A 15,223-nucleotide genomic window follows, 5' to 3' on the forward strand; every position below is an offset into this window, starting at 1 on the left:
TTCCTCACCCTCTTCAAACCTGTATGCCTTTCTTTCTTCTAAAGATATTTTGAAGAATGTTGGTAACCGAACAATGGTTTTGGGTCCATTAGGGGTGACCCCGAATAGTCGAAGATTCGATGCTTCGATAGGAGGAGCCTGATTCGACTTCCAATCTCACAATCGAATCTTCACAGAGGTGTTATGCAACGGGGATCATGCCATTTTGGTTATATGGGCAGTGGTGTAGCAGACGGGCACGCACTGCCGCACTAAAAATATTATTTATGATGTTAAGAAATGGGACATTTTTAGGGTTGGGTACCGAAACCCCCGGCGCATATGAGTGCTAGGTCTGGCTATGACCCAGCGCAGGATCGCGTCTCTCCGCGTCTTCTGTGCTGTGAGACCGGTAAAGAGAAGCAGCACGTTCCGCACGCACCCTTTATTATAAAGGTATATTCTTTTCTAAACAAATTCTGTAAATTAATTTTTGATTGTTTTTTGGTGTGTCAATGTTGCGCTGCACTTTGTGCAGTACCCTTGTTAACCACCTGGTGTCTTCCCCACATACACACACACACACACACACACACACACACACACACACACACACACACACACACACACACACACACACACACACACACACACACACACACACACACACACACACACACACACCCACACACACACACACACACACACACACACACACACACACGCACACACACACGCACACACACACACACACGCACACGCACACACACACACGCACACACACACACACACACACGCACACACGCACACACACGTGCGACTATATCAGTCGACTAAAGGAAAGACGTGACAATTCTGATTCGACTATGTAAAACCTTAGTCGAGGACACCCCTAGTGTCCATACAATAGAAGTGAATGGGTACCGCTGTTGTTCAATTACCAGCGTTCTTAAAAATATATTTTGTGTTCTGTAAAAGAAAGAAAGCCATACAGGTTAGAAATGACACGAGAGTGAGTAAATGATGACAACATTTTCCTTTAATGATAATTTAGTAATCTGTTTCACATACCCAGGCAGTTTTTTCAGCTCAGTTTTAATAAATTGTCTATTCAGACTGTCTGGAGTCTACACAGTAGAACACCAAATTCTTTATCATTTCAAAAGATCAAGAATTGTCACTTTTTTATAACACGACCCCTTTAAAAGAAAGAATTAAAGCACAGACAGCATGGCAACTATTCATTTCTGCAGCTCCTCAGACTTTAAGCCATTAATTATAGTTCTTCTATTTAAGTGTGTACAAGAGACATATGGAGGAATCCCAAAAAAGACAGAAAAGCTGATGTCAGTTGTCATGGTAACAAACCATGCTATGCATACACACAGGCTGTATAAAAGAAACAGCTATCACACGAACTATAAATGATACAGAGGATGTGATGTTAATTTGCACATGTATGTACGTATGTGTGTGCCCGCTCACCCGTCTCTGCATCACTGAAGTCCGGCAGTGTCATGGCGTTCAGCTGGCGACGGTCAGCGACAGCTCTGTCTAACAGACTGCTCCCTCTCCCAGAATCACTACACAAACACACACACATGGTGAAGAGAAGGAAAAGACCATTCAAATGAGAGACTGAATCAAGCGCTCAGACAGACATCAATACACACACACACAAACACACGTCTGGTTTACTATCTCCGTGGGGACAGTCCATAGGCGTAATGTTTTATACTGTACAAACTGTATATTTTATACCCTAACCCAACCCCTAAACCTAAAGATCATAGAAAACATTTTGCATTTTTAGATTTAAAAAAAATATTGTTCTGTACAATTTATAAGCTTTTTAGCCCATGAGGACCTCAATTTTGGTCCCCAAGGTGACACGAGTCCCCATGTGTTGGTGTGAATTCAGGTTTAGGTCACCACCGGGATATAAAAACATGACCACACACGCACACACACAGAATGATGAAACCCTTAGAAACTTCACATCTTGCACAGCTAGACAGATCTTAACATATTGTGGCACACTACTGTAGCACACATAAAATGACTTTGCTTATGTAAAGGACACTATTAATGAGGAAAAAAGAAATACTGAAAGTAATATTTAATATTCTACTCCCTATATATGGCATCCTTAAGAGATAACGTATTTACGAAACGCGTTCTGTAGAGCAGTTTGTCCGTTTAGGGCTACTGTAGAAACAACATGGAAAACTCCATGTAAGGGAACCCATGGTGTATGTAGATAGAAATAGCTCATTCCAAGGTAATAAAAACGCTTCATTATGTAAGGACTTTATACACCTCTCAAGACATGAATATTATATCGCATTTCTGTCTATAGATCCTCCTGGAGAGGAGCCGGGACCTCTAGTTCTACTGCGGTGATATTAAGGGCTTCAATTTCTCTCATTTACGAGTGTTATTCTCTGTCTCCACTGCATTGAGTCCAACATCCTCGGACAGACTGGTGACTGTTCGGGTACGAGGACAACCTTGAAAATGTACGTAGCAGTGGGGGGAAGGAGCTGGAGCGGTCCTGCCACAGTGCCACAACCCTCTGGAAAGAGGGGGGTACCACGATACGTGGCGATGGCAAGGTTTGGTAACTGTGTCCGGGAGCTAATTGGTCTCTGGTGGGCCGTCACCGGTTACTGACTTCAGGACAGTTTGACAGGAAGAGCTGGAGGGTTCTGACAGCGGGGAGCTGCTATTTCAGCCATTAGAAGAGCGAGAGAGAGAGCAGGACTGAATCATGGTATGCAGCACTGGGACGAACTGCGCTTTTATTTATTTTTAATGAAGGTGTGGTGAGCTCACAGTCAGAGACATGCTGTGCCATCTTATGTGTTGATGGTTCATGCGGACACTTGAGCTTCTAGGATTCACGTGTCAACAGTGTGTATAGTGTGTGTGTGTACCTGGGGTTGGTGAGGTTGTAACAGGACTTCCAGATCTGCAGCATGCGTTTGCAGGAGAGCAGCGCCTCCTCGGGTCCTCGACACAATGTCTCCAACTTCACCTTTGTGAATAAAAGGCTGCGGAGAGAAAAAAAGAAGTATGACTTGTTTATTTCCTCTCGTTCACACCTCTGTCTCTTCCTGCCACGGTTCTGTCTTTCTTTCGCCCAGTCATCTCTCCTTCCTGAATGTCTAATGAAGAGTTTTTAAAAAACAGAACGAAGAAAATGCTTAAGTTTACTGAACACAGATTAAGAGCAGTATGTTCATCTCTTTTAAATGCACAGCTCAGGAAGATTATGCTGTATCTGCTGAAATATTTTCAAATGAACTGACCAACAGACTAACAGAGTCATCAATTCATATGGTAAAGAAAACCTCGAAACCCCCGGAGCACTTGAGCACATAGTATAGAAAAGCAGCAAGTTCCGCACGCACCCGCAGATGACTCGCAAATGAATGTGTACACCGTTTCCAAACATTTGTCACTTACTGAATGTTTGGGCATATAAATATGAATTAACACTTTGTCTGTGAATGCACGTAGTTCGTTACTTAGACTGAACTTGCGCTGCATGATACAAAAAACATGAATAGAGTAATATAACCAAAATCACTGCATATAGGAAGCACGGCGCAGACTTTTGGAACTTGTCATTCTCTGCACTGAAAGCAAGCGTGCGCGTCAGGAGGACGGAGAAAGAGTGCGCAGGAAAAAAGGTGAAAGGGACTTTTTGACGGTTTAAATGGTAAGATGCTTTATTGCATTCCTCCTTTACATGCGGTAAATAAAGTAACTTTATTGGTAGTTCATTGGTAATGAACGTGCTGTAGTACCGTTTTTCATTATTAATTAATCATTATTATCGAGTACTTTTGAAAATAGTTTTGAGGCGAGATCTGGTCTAGTAAGTGGCACAGCAATGTTACGTGATGTTTTTCTATTTGTGCCTTGTGTTTTGAGTTCCCCTGCATTTCAGACATTTTGCCTAAACACATTTATTTTGCACATTGTGACTTGAATCTGGTTTATTTCGTTTTGTATTTTTATTTATTATAAAGGTATATTCTGTTTCTAAACAAATGTAAATTAATGTTTGATTGTTTTTTGGTGCATCAATGTTGTGCTGCACTTTGTGCTATACCCTTAACCACCTGGTGTCGCCCCCCCACACACACACACGCATGCGATACGACTGTCAGTCGACTATAGGCAAGACGTGACAATTCTGATTCGACTATGTAAATCCTTAGTCGAGGACACCCCTATGCTACAGCATAGTTTTTGTGCATTGTGTTGTACAGTATATTCATGTTGTGTTGTATCGTACACTCTAAAAACGGTTGTTTTAAAACTTTTAACGCACTTGTGTTGTCCCTTTCATTTATTTATTATTATATTATTTATTTATTTATTTATTATATTATGTTTGTGGTATAATGTGTATTTGCAGTATAATGGGTTGTATATACATTAGTGTTACAATTGTTTCATCTGGTATGTTTGTGAATTGCTTATAATAAGGTTGGTGGTGTATTGTATCTCATATTATAAAAACATCTGGATTTCACACTCCCTTTTCTACAGGAAGCAGATCAAGTGCGTGTTGAGTGAACATTCCACCATCAGTGCCACTGTTGAGAGTGCAGATGGGCATTTCTATAATCAGATATGACAGTGTAAGAAGCTCCAGCTGGTGTGTAGCGTATAAAGTAGAAAGCACACATAACAGCTCCTCTGAAATGCTTCAAGCTAAATCGAGACCGGTTTGTGACTGTAATCAGGCTGCAGTCTCTGAAGGCTGCACTGATATGAGTTCAGCCGATTGAGAACGCTGACAGCACATTATCATCGGCAGTGCTTTCATATCAGCTGCATCTGCACGCTACACTGCTAAGACGCCCACACAGCCGCTGAATTAATATTGTGTGTGTATAAAATAAGGAGAGCTGGATGTTCTGGTGCATCTCCTTTCAAGGCAATGAAGCAAAATAAAAGTGATACACTCGCATACATACACAGATGCTGAAATTCACAGTACTGGACAAAACCAAAACCCTCCAAGGCATAACCTGGTGAAAAAAGAGGGCCATGGTAAAGGGGAAGAAAAAATTGGTTTTCGTTTCCATATTACGCAAGTGGTTGAAATACACAGCCTGCGGACAAAACACGCACACATAATTACAGAGATGGAGGGAACTCTGATCAAATCAAATGAGATGGGAATTTGTGTGTGGGGGGAGTGTCCCCCCCACACACGCACAGAGTTCTTGCTCTTCTAATTGAATAGGCCAGCAGTGGATATCTTCCCATCTATCCCAGCTGCTACAGCGAACACAAACATTCTCATTACAGTGGGCACTGTAGCTTGCCTCCTAAATGTCTAAACACTGCCTGTCACAGTATGTGTATGTGTGTATATCATCTGCTCAGCTCTGATTGGTTCCCTGATCCAGTAGTCTCCACCCATTTCTCTGACTGGCTGTTATCAAACCTCGCAAACACGATCCTATGTATGCATCACAAAACAAGCCATCCTCGAATGAAAGCTCGAGAGGTTTGAGAAATGCTGTGATTACATTACATTCATGCCTTTGGCAGACTTGCAGGGCATTTAAGCTACACATTTTTTTCAGTATATGTGTTCCCTTGGGATCGAACTCATGATGCTAAAGCAATGGTCCACCAACTGACAGAGAGTGGATGTATATGTTGGACTCACACAAAGTTCTCGGGGTACTCGCTGAGGGCCATCTCAATGATGTTGAGTGCATCGTGGTAGTGCTTCTGTGCTGACAGCAACAAGGCCAGCAGATGCAGAGAATGAACATCATCACCCTGCAGCTGTAACGCCTGCCGTACATAACCCAGAGCCTCTGGAATCTACCACACACACACACACAAAAGAGGTTTTTATTAGAATTTCTTTGTTTATTATAATTTCTTTGTTCTCTTGAATAAAAAAATATATTTTGAAGAATGTATGAAAACAAACAGTTCTGGGGCACTTTGGACTACCATTGTAATTTTTCCTAATATGGTAGTCAATGGTGGCCAAGAACTGTTTTGGTTTTCTAAACATCTTTCTCGGGGTTCATCATATTCATAACCAAGACGTTTATACAGATTTGGAACAACTCAGAGGTGAGTAAATAATGACAGAAATTTTATTTTGGGGTGAACTGTCCCTTTAAACCTGGTATATGAATAATGGGATGCTTGAATACCTGTGTGTGAGGAATAGATGATGATTTTCTTACCTGTCGAGACACAGCCAGCTGGAGTGAAAGATAGAAAACAGCCAGATGATCAGTGGGGGATAGACTCTGTGCCCTGAGGATAAGAGAAACAGAGCGTGCGTTATTAGAAAGAGAGAGAGAGAGAGAGAGAGAGAGAGAGAGAGAGAGAGAGAGAGAGAGAGAGAGAGAGAGAGAGAGAGAGAGAGAGAGAGAGAGAGAGATGAGAGAGAGAGAGAGAGAGAGAGAGAGAGAGAGAGAGAGAGAGAGAGAGAGAGAGAGAGTCTCACCTCTGGAAAGCACTCAGTGCTTTTTTCTGATACTCTTCCTGCATTCCTCGAAGTGATGCTGTAAACACAGAACAGAAGTGTGAGAAGTTTGTAATGACGATGAAAAGATCAAGTCAGAACCAGCTGGTAAGGTTTCAGATACCCTAAACCTTAAGGTTACAGAAAGTTTTACACAAAGATTAACACATCCTATTCACCCCAAAATATTTTCATCATTTGCTCACCCTCGTTTCAAATTTGTATATATTTCTTTGTTCTGATGAACACAGAGAAAGATTTTTGGAAGAATGCTTGTAATGATACAGTTCTTGGCCACCATTGACAACGATAGTAAAAAAAAATGACAATGGTAGTCAAAAGTGCCCCAGAACTGTTTGCTTTCCTACATTCTTCAAAATATCTTCTATTGTGTTCAACAGAACAAAGACATTTTCCCTACTATGGCAGGCAATGGTGGCCAAGAACTGTTTGGTTACAAGCATTCTTCCAAATATCTTTCTCTGAGTTCATCAGAACAAAGACATACTGATTTGAAACAACTCAAGGGTGAGTAAATGATGACAGAATTTTCATTTTTGGGTGAACTTTCCTTTAAAGTAAGTGACGAAAGGGAATTTGTTAAAGTATTGTAGATATTGTGTTAAACAAGATTACATGGTGGGTAAAGATTGTATCAGAGAAAACAAAAAACATCCAGAATCATAAGGGTGTACAAAAGGCACAGAACGCATCCTGTTTCAGGTATGCTCACCGTCTGTGGCCTTCAGACTGTAGACAAGCCCGATAGCTAGGTATCCTTTAGCCCTGAATTCAGCTGCCTTCTCACCCATATCAATCACCATTTTAGCAAAGCGCTCACCCTCTTCCAGCTAAAACACACAAACACACACCCCATGTCATCAGCATCTCACTGTTCATGGATGGCCAAACAGTAATGGATTTACAAAGTTGTAAACAGGTCAGTGTCAGTTCTCTGGTTGAGTCTGCACGTTTCCCATGATTCTTCTTTTATTACCCAGTGCAGGTTTCCAATGCACAGCTTGACAGCCAGAAGTGGAATGGTGGGATCGTCCGGCTTCAGTCTGATACACTCCTTCAGCACCTTTACTGCTCGAGCCGACTACAAAAACACACGCACACACACACACAGAATAGTGTAAACAGGAAATTAACTCATTGTTTGTCTTGTAAGGGTTAAAGTTGAGATTAGTGTACACAGGGTTGGGCAAAATTCTGAATAAAAAAAGCTTTCAATTCAGTTGTGTGAATTTGAATTGCGTACCTCAAATTCAAGAAATTGAATCTGAATTTTAATGGAATTCTCAATTTAATTTTAAATGGAACAACGGAGCAAAATGAAACACTGACCTTCCCAGCAGCCATCAAAGACAAAGCAAGCTGGAACCAGAGATGAAATTCCTCAAAGGCAAACTTCATGGCTCTCTCGAGACACTAAGTGGGGGAAAATTAATAAAACTTCAATTACGCCGATGAGGACTGAAAACAATAGCTGTGATGAGCCAAACATGCACGCACGCACACACGCACAGACACACACACACACACGCACACACGCACACACACGCACACACGCACACACACACACAGTATAAGCATAGGTCAAACTCAGAGCCTCCTGTTGCAGATTACCCAGAGTGCCGTGGGGCTTACAGCATGTCTCTGAGGCATTACAGTTAATCACACTAGCAGCTTAGCAGAGAGAAATTAAACAATGACATCAATATAACAATAAAAAGCTACACACACATGACGCCACAGAGCTGATATCTGCATAAAATTGGCTTTCTTGGGGAACTGTGCACACACAATCACAAAATTCTTGACTTTGAAGAACTTTAAGTCCTACATCACAAAGTTATACGGACACCAATATTGGCAGGATCAACATCATCACGATCAACAGATGCTAAATGGAAAGAAAAATCTGCCCAGGTACACTAACTAAAAACATCACACTACAAACAAAACTACAAAATCTCTTCTCTTTGACTGGCTGTTCTTTCTATCAGAGATCTGCAACTTAAAAATGAACCGAGGCTGTTCTCTGAAAATGAAAGAAGATGCTTTAGATGTAATGCACAAAAACACACTGTGAATAACACACACACACGCACACGCGCACACACACGCACACACGCGGTCTTGTTACAACAGCAACCACACCAGGACATTTAACTACTCTTGCTGAAGGAATACTGTATTCCTGTATGCTCCCATGGTAAGGAGTGTGGGCGGGGCCTCACCTCTGACAGCATTTCGTACTGTCCACGTCGGCCGAGCGCAATGGTCAGCAAGTCATACACTAGCGAGGCGCTCTGCAGACTGATGATTCGGTCATTATTGTGCTCGGGGATTCGGCTCAATACAGCGTCTCTGTTAGCCTGTGACAAATACATTTAAAGCCAAATTAACACAACTCTCTTGATGCACATTTAGATTTAGCTTAGGTTAAGCTAACAGAAACTTTGATCTATCTGCTCTTCTTGTGAATACATATTTTAGATCCCGTACCAGTGGTGAAATCTTAAATAGAACCTCTGAAACCAAAATTCAGAGGGTGACCAAAGTTTTACTGTGACTCACCATAGACTCACTGATTAATAACAGAAGTAAAGCCTCTTCAGTGTTCTCCTGTGGACAAAACAAGCTAGAGACAGCAAGAGAAAAAAACACACAGAAAAAGAGATTGAGATTAATGCAAATGCAAAATTACTTCCAATAATACTTAAAAAAATGCATAATATTTTTTATTATACAACCAAGACTTGCTTTAAAGGGATACTCCACCTAATGAAAATTCTGTCATCATTTAATCATTCTTAAGTTGTTCCAAACCTGTATAAATTTCTTTATTCTGTTGAACACAAAGAAAGATATTTGGAAAAATGTTAGCAACTGACATCTCTCGGGCATCTTTGCATACCATAGTAGGAAAACTTATTGTAAAATCTTCTGTTTTGTTGACTACCATTTAAATGTTTCCTACTTTGGTAGTCACTGATGTCCCAGAAATGTCAGTTGCTAACATTCTTCCAAATATCTTTCTCTGTGTTCAACAGAACAAAGAAATGTATACAGGTTTGAAACAATTTGGGGAATTCTAATTTTGGGTGAAATGTCCCTTTAATCTCATCTGAATCTTTTTAGTGACAAGTTATGTCCCTGTTCACACTAAAAGTAAATTTGGACAAATGAGACAAAGGGGCGTGTCCTACTTCTCTCCTGAGTAGATACGTGGGCGGCGGCTGAGGGCGTAGTCCTTAGTGTGGGCGGTGTGTCTGAGTGGATCGTCGAGAGGGGAGTGGTGGGGGGGATCTTCCAGTGGGTTCCAATAACTTTGTTCACACATGCCCCTCAGCAAGATCTCTGCAAGCTGCCTGGCAATAGTCTAAACATACACGCACATCGTATATTTACTGTATGTCTAGATTAAACGTGAATGATTATTCTAAAATATGCAAATTCTAATAATAATATTTATATATAATAATATTTATTTATTAAAAAATCACTTGACAATGAATCATGATTGAATCACACATAAGTTTAACACACAAATAGACACATGTGCAAGGTTAGTATATAGACAGTTCCATCTTCACAACATAAACAAACGTTACTGCGCATGCGCACTTTTGTGACCCCAACTGAACTTCCGGTACACATTCACAAACAATAGAGTACCTGTAGATTATTTATGATAACAATCAAAAGAAACTGGGAAGAACCGTTACTTGGCTAAACTTGTCACTCCAATATTTTGAATTTAGACTGCGATACCAAGCTCAACCGCTAGATGTCAATGTACTATACGGTTTGTTTAAATGTGCCCGAACTACAAGACCCATTGTATGCATTTACTATGAACATAGTAAAATTCAACCAATAATTTATTTAATACAATTATTATACAATAAAATAATAATGAATGAATATTAACGTAAATTAAATAAAATAGTTATTATTATTAGACACTAGCCAAACACAAACCAGAAGTTAACTGGGGGTCAGGCGCGCGCGTCCGATGAAACGGTCTATAGTATCAAATGTTTTACAAAGACAAATACGTCAAAATTTCTTACCATACGAAGGTTCTGAGTGGTCCTGGTCTCAACGGCCCGGAGAATTTCTCGGAAACGGCCGACACCTCGGGTAAGGTTACTGTAGTATTGGGAAAGTGGAAGAAAGGAGGAAAAGGAGATCCATTGAATCACCTCTAGAGATTCAAAGTAACCCGACAGACATCAACAAACCTTACATCAACTCACAAACACAGCCTCAGGCCAGGTCAGAACTCTTCTATGATTTAATGAGCACAAGCATTGAGCACTCAAACTAATACAGTGGAATCTCAACGGACAGGAAGTTATCAGAGCCTTAACAGCAGCAATTACCACTAACATCTAGATCAATGGCCAACAATTTGCGTATATAAACATATGTAAACGTGTGAATTGTTATTGTTGTGAGACGCCTGTCTATAGCTTGGGGCGATATTTCCGATTAAACTGCAGCGTTTCACAGCATATTGCAAATAATCAGTCTTCAATCTTAAAATGGAATATAAGAACACATTTTATCATTAAAAACAGTTCACAACTAATGTCTGATGTCCACGTACACGTAGCACACGAGAGCCGAAGAGTATGCAAATATGTGATCCTGTCAGGTTTGCGTGTGCCGTGAGGTTCGAAGATGCTGCTTGCATCATTTATGGGCATAACAGATACATTACCCACAATGCACCACTGCGCTGGTCATATTTCACACAGATGCATTACAAACACAGACAGATGCCCCACCTGCGTCCATATGGAGGTTCCCTACTGCACACTCACCGCACAAATAAAAAATAATGCATAAACACAAGCTCACATTTGCATTTTCATACAATTCACAGGAGAGGTGCCAAACACTACAGTATGACAACAAAACAGATGAGTGCACATCTAGTTAGGGGACATCTGTCAGCAGCACGCAGCGGCCTCTGAATTGGACAACAGCACAGAACGCAGGAACAGGACGAGAGATGGACAGCTTATCTTTTATTCTCTAGTCAGCAACTCTGTGCATAGTACAAAAAGCACTCCTTAGTGGAGGTGCAAGGGAAGCTCGATTTATTTCATTGGAGTTCATATTTAGACTTTATTCATTCATTTCCTTTAAAAGCTGCCTATATGTAGACTACTTTGTTTTGGAACAGCAGTATAGGTGTATCTGCTACGGTAAAAGCAAAGGCACTATTCTATGTGAAAGAAGTGGTGAGATACATACGAATAGTCGTCATACACACAGCCTCATAACGTAGATGCCGTGGTGCAAGAGGGAAAGCGTGGCATCAGAATACACATGAATATATGACACACAAATATCTACTGGCTGTGAACGACTGAGGTTTAGCGGATACAAGTAGGCTAAGTGGAGTTCATCTCAGAGGGCGGAATAGATGATGAACCAGTGTGAACCAGACCGTTTGCAGTTTAGACAAAGGTCTGATCATTCAAAACTACAAAGAAAATAGACACCCCCACATAAGTGAAGCGCTCACCCATTTTTGAAATGGATAACATGTGCCCTCTGAAGTCCAGTTTCCAGGAAGTAGCCAAGTTCCTGTTCATGTGTGACCGGGCCAGGCTTTGGACTGCGGTTCTGAATGCCAGCACTGAGGGCCTGATAACAAGAAGAACTTTTATTACCACCTAATGTCAATCATTGTCGACACAAGCTCAATCTCTCATTCCTAATCATTGTAGATTTTCCACTTCCTGTTAGTTCTTCATCAAATACAGAGCACATCTTAAAGGGATAGTCTCCTGAAAATAAAAAATCTTCCATCATTTACACTCCCGTATGTTATTTCCAACATGTATGACTTTCTTTCAACTGCAGAACAGAAAAGAAAATATTTTGAAGAACGCTGGTAACTAAACATCGATGGCCACCATCGACTCCTATAGACGCATGGACACAAAACCACAGACATTTCTCAAAATATCTTCATTTGTGTTCCACAAAAGATAAAGTCATATACACATTTTAAACGACACGAGGATGAATAAATGATGACATAATTCCTATTTTTGGGTAAACTCTTCCTTTAAAAAGAAGTAGAGAGAGAGAGAGATGTGTTTACTACATGTATTCAGGGATTGGTTTGGACAGGATGGTGGTTTGGATGGTGAGAGTTTTTTTTCCACCATGAAGGTCAAACGTAAAACTTCAGCTGCACTTAAAAATTGCAGCGTCAACACTGCAGTAGAACGCAAGCTTTCCTCTTCTGCCATCACTCACTTACTCTCTCTCCCTCTCCATCTCTTTAATCCCCTCCAACACTAAATCACAAGCAGTAAATAAGGAACACCATCCAGGGGAATGAATCTGCACTCTACTCTACAAAACAGACAGTAGTTTAAAATATTATACAGTAGAAAGACATCGGTCTCATTCCGGAAGAGAAAGACCTTTGACTTGTTACAGGCTTTGATTGTAAATTTAAGTGCATGGATAGGACAGGGAGGGATTAGTCTGATGGTTGGCTGCCCATCACTTTGCCCCTCTGCAGCAGTACTGTGTAAATCTGTCCTCCGCTACAGTTTTTTTTAAACATTTCCAATGGTCTTCAAAAACGGGAAAATAACTATGTATGAAATTAAATGGGTCAATAGAAAACATGATTTAAATAGAATAGCAACACAATGCTAAGTAGAATACACTCACTAATGCATTGTAATTTTTTCTTAAAAACTTCTGAATCAATGCACTCAAATTCACATTAAAGGTGCTGTGTAATTTTTTTAAGGATCTTTTGACGGAAATGCAATATAATATACATGTCTTCAGAGTTGTATTAAGACGTTATGTTTTTATTAAATTAGAATGAGCTATTTCTATATACATACACCACGGGTCTCCTTACATGTAATTTGCCATATTGTTTCAAACGGAAAACTTTTTATGCGTTTTGGCTGTTCATTTACACTGAAAACGGAAACTTTTGAAAACGGGTCTCTGAGTGCAAGTTTTTGAAAACGGGTCTCTGAGTGCAAGTTTTTGAAAACGATGGCATTATCGTTTCCGTGTAAACTCTGAAGGCGGCGTTTTCCAAAAACGATGACGTCATACGCATGCGTATTACGTGTTCAGTCTGTAGGTATGCGCAAGTATTCCCCAAACAATAATGGCGACCTCCATGCTGCATATTTGTGGCGCATGACATACTTATTATCATTTCTCCAGCAAAAAGTAGATTTACTGCACCACTACAACCAGCGCAGACAAAGTATTTATTTGCACACTATTATAAACAAACAAAATACGCCCACAAAGTCTATTAAAAGCGCTTTTAGATTAAAACAGGGGATGCAGTAGTGTTTCTTTACAGCGCAACATCGCCATCCACTGGCCTGGCATGCATAATACATCGTTTTTATTCATTTTCCCGGATCCATATAATTGCAGATCATTCTGATAACGCTGTAATGTGTACATGAAACTTTTCAAAAATGCAAAATGTTTTTTTTTTTGTGTAAATGTATTCTTAGTCCTGTGTCAGGCACGGTAGTACTTCGAAAGGGAGGGGTGGAGTGAGCCGTTGGTTGCAATTCGCAACCTCCCGACTAGATGCCACTAAATTTCAAACACTGGATCTTTAAAATTCATAATAATGTTTATTTATTAAGCATGCACATGACAAACATTATTAAAAACTTGCACGGTAGCAATGTCTGCAGTGCTATATAGACAAATAGTTTTTTTTAATTGTATTGAAACTGAATAATGAGGTGCCCCAAGATTCATACCCTTAAAGGGATACTTCACCCAAAAATTTAAATTCTGTCATCATTTACTCACCTTCGACTTCGACCTTCGTTCTGATGAACACAGAGAAAGACATTTGGAATAATGCTTATAACCAAACAGATCTCAACACCCATTGACTACCATAGTAGGAAAAATATAATGGTAGTCAAAAGTGCCCCAGAACTGTTTGGTGTCCTACATTCTTCAAAATGTCTTCTTTTGTGTTCAACAGAACAAAAAAAACGATAAAGTCAGTTTTCCTACTATGGTAGTCAATGGGTGTTTGGTTATAAGCATTATTCCAAATATCTGTCTCTGTGTTCATCAGAACACATTTGGAACAACTCGAAGGTGAGTAAATGATGACAGAATTTTCATTTTTGGGTGAAGTATCACTTTAATATTAGGATTCTAATGTTTGTTGTGCTTGATCTACAGTATATGACATGAACATAATGAATAAACCAGATCATCATATATATCAATTCAGATCTTTAGTGTCATTGTACTAGTCTAGATCAACAGGAAAGTTGTAATACCTTTTCTACCTCCTGAAGATACAGCAAGGCAATGTCTCCAGACTTCTCATAGCAAGTGATGATCTCCTGGTCTTTGTCAGCATTACAATTGGACAGCGATGGGGATGCCGCATGCACCTTCTCCAGACAAAGACCTACAAATAAACAACAACCGCAAAAAAATCAACCACAGGAAAGGCACTTTATGTTCTAGCATACTACAAGACTCAGTGAGATGTGTATGTCTTATGACAAATTTTTTCAATTTAGGTCTTAATACGATCATTGAAATGTGCTTACATGAAGAATGGAGTACAACCGAAGAAATACATTGAATGTTTTTGAGCTACAGATTCTCAGCTTCATGTCTAAAATTATTACGTCTCATTTTAGCAGATCAAAC

At 40.1% G+C, this 15,223-nt stretch overlaps 1 protein-coding gene across 3 annotated transcripts in view; it reads right to left on the minus strand.

Moving 5' to 3' along the window:
• Positions 1 to 15,223, minus strand: part of ttc7b (tetratricopeptide repeat domain 7B) — a 36,901-nt gene that overhangs the window by 16,726 nt on the left and 4,952 nt on the right. For all 3 annotated transcript variants that reach the window (XM_057343330.1, XM_057343329.1, XM_057343328.1), the window contains exons 4-17: positions 14,842 to 14,975; positions 12,051 to 12,172; positions 10,585 to 10,663; positions 9,718 to 9,890; positions 9,086 to 9,149; positions 8,746 to 8,883; positions 7,850 to 7,933; positions 7,497 to 7,601; positions 7,233 to 7,350; positions 6,482 to 6,539; positions 6,216 to 6,288; positions 5,678 to 5,838; positions 2,916 to 3,032; positions 1,465 to 1,562 (exon numbers count right to left, since the gene is read on the minus strand). In XM_057343330.1, coding sequence (XP_057199313.1) covers positions 1,465 to 1,562; positions 2,916 to 3,032; positions 5,678 to 5,838; positions 6,216 to 6,288; positions 6,482 to 6,539; positions 7,233 to 7,350; positions 7,497 to 7,601; positions 7,850 to 7,933; positions 8,746 to 8,883; positions 9,086 to 9,149; positions 9,718 to 9,890; positions 10,585 to 10,663; positions 12,051 to 12,172; positions 14,842 to 14,975 — 1,524 coding nt within the window. The remainder of the gene's footprint in view (positions 1 to 1,464; positions 1,563 to 2,915; positions 3,033 to 5,677; positions 5,839 to 6,215; positions 6,289 to 6,481; positions 6,540 to 7,232; positions 7,351 to 7,496; positions 7,602 to 7,849; positions 7,934 to 8,745; positions 8,884 to 9,085; positions 9,150 to 9,717; positions 9,891 to 10,584; positions 10,664 to 12,050; positions 12,173 to 14,841; positions 14,976 to 15,223) is intronic.

This window comes from Triplophysa rosa, linkage group LG10 (assembly GCF_024868665.1).
Source record: "Triplophysa rosa linkage group LG10, Trosa_1v2, whole genome shotgun sequence".
Taxonomy (NCBI): domain Eukaryota; kingdom Metazoa; phylum Chordata; class Actinopteri; order Cypriniformes; family Nemacheilidae; genus Triplophysa; species Triplophysa rosa.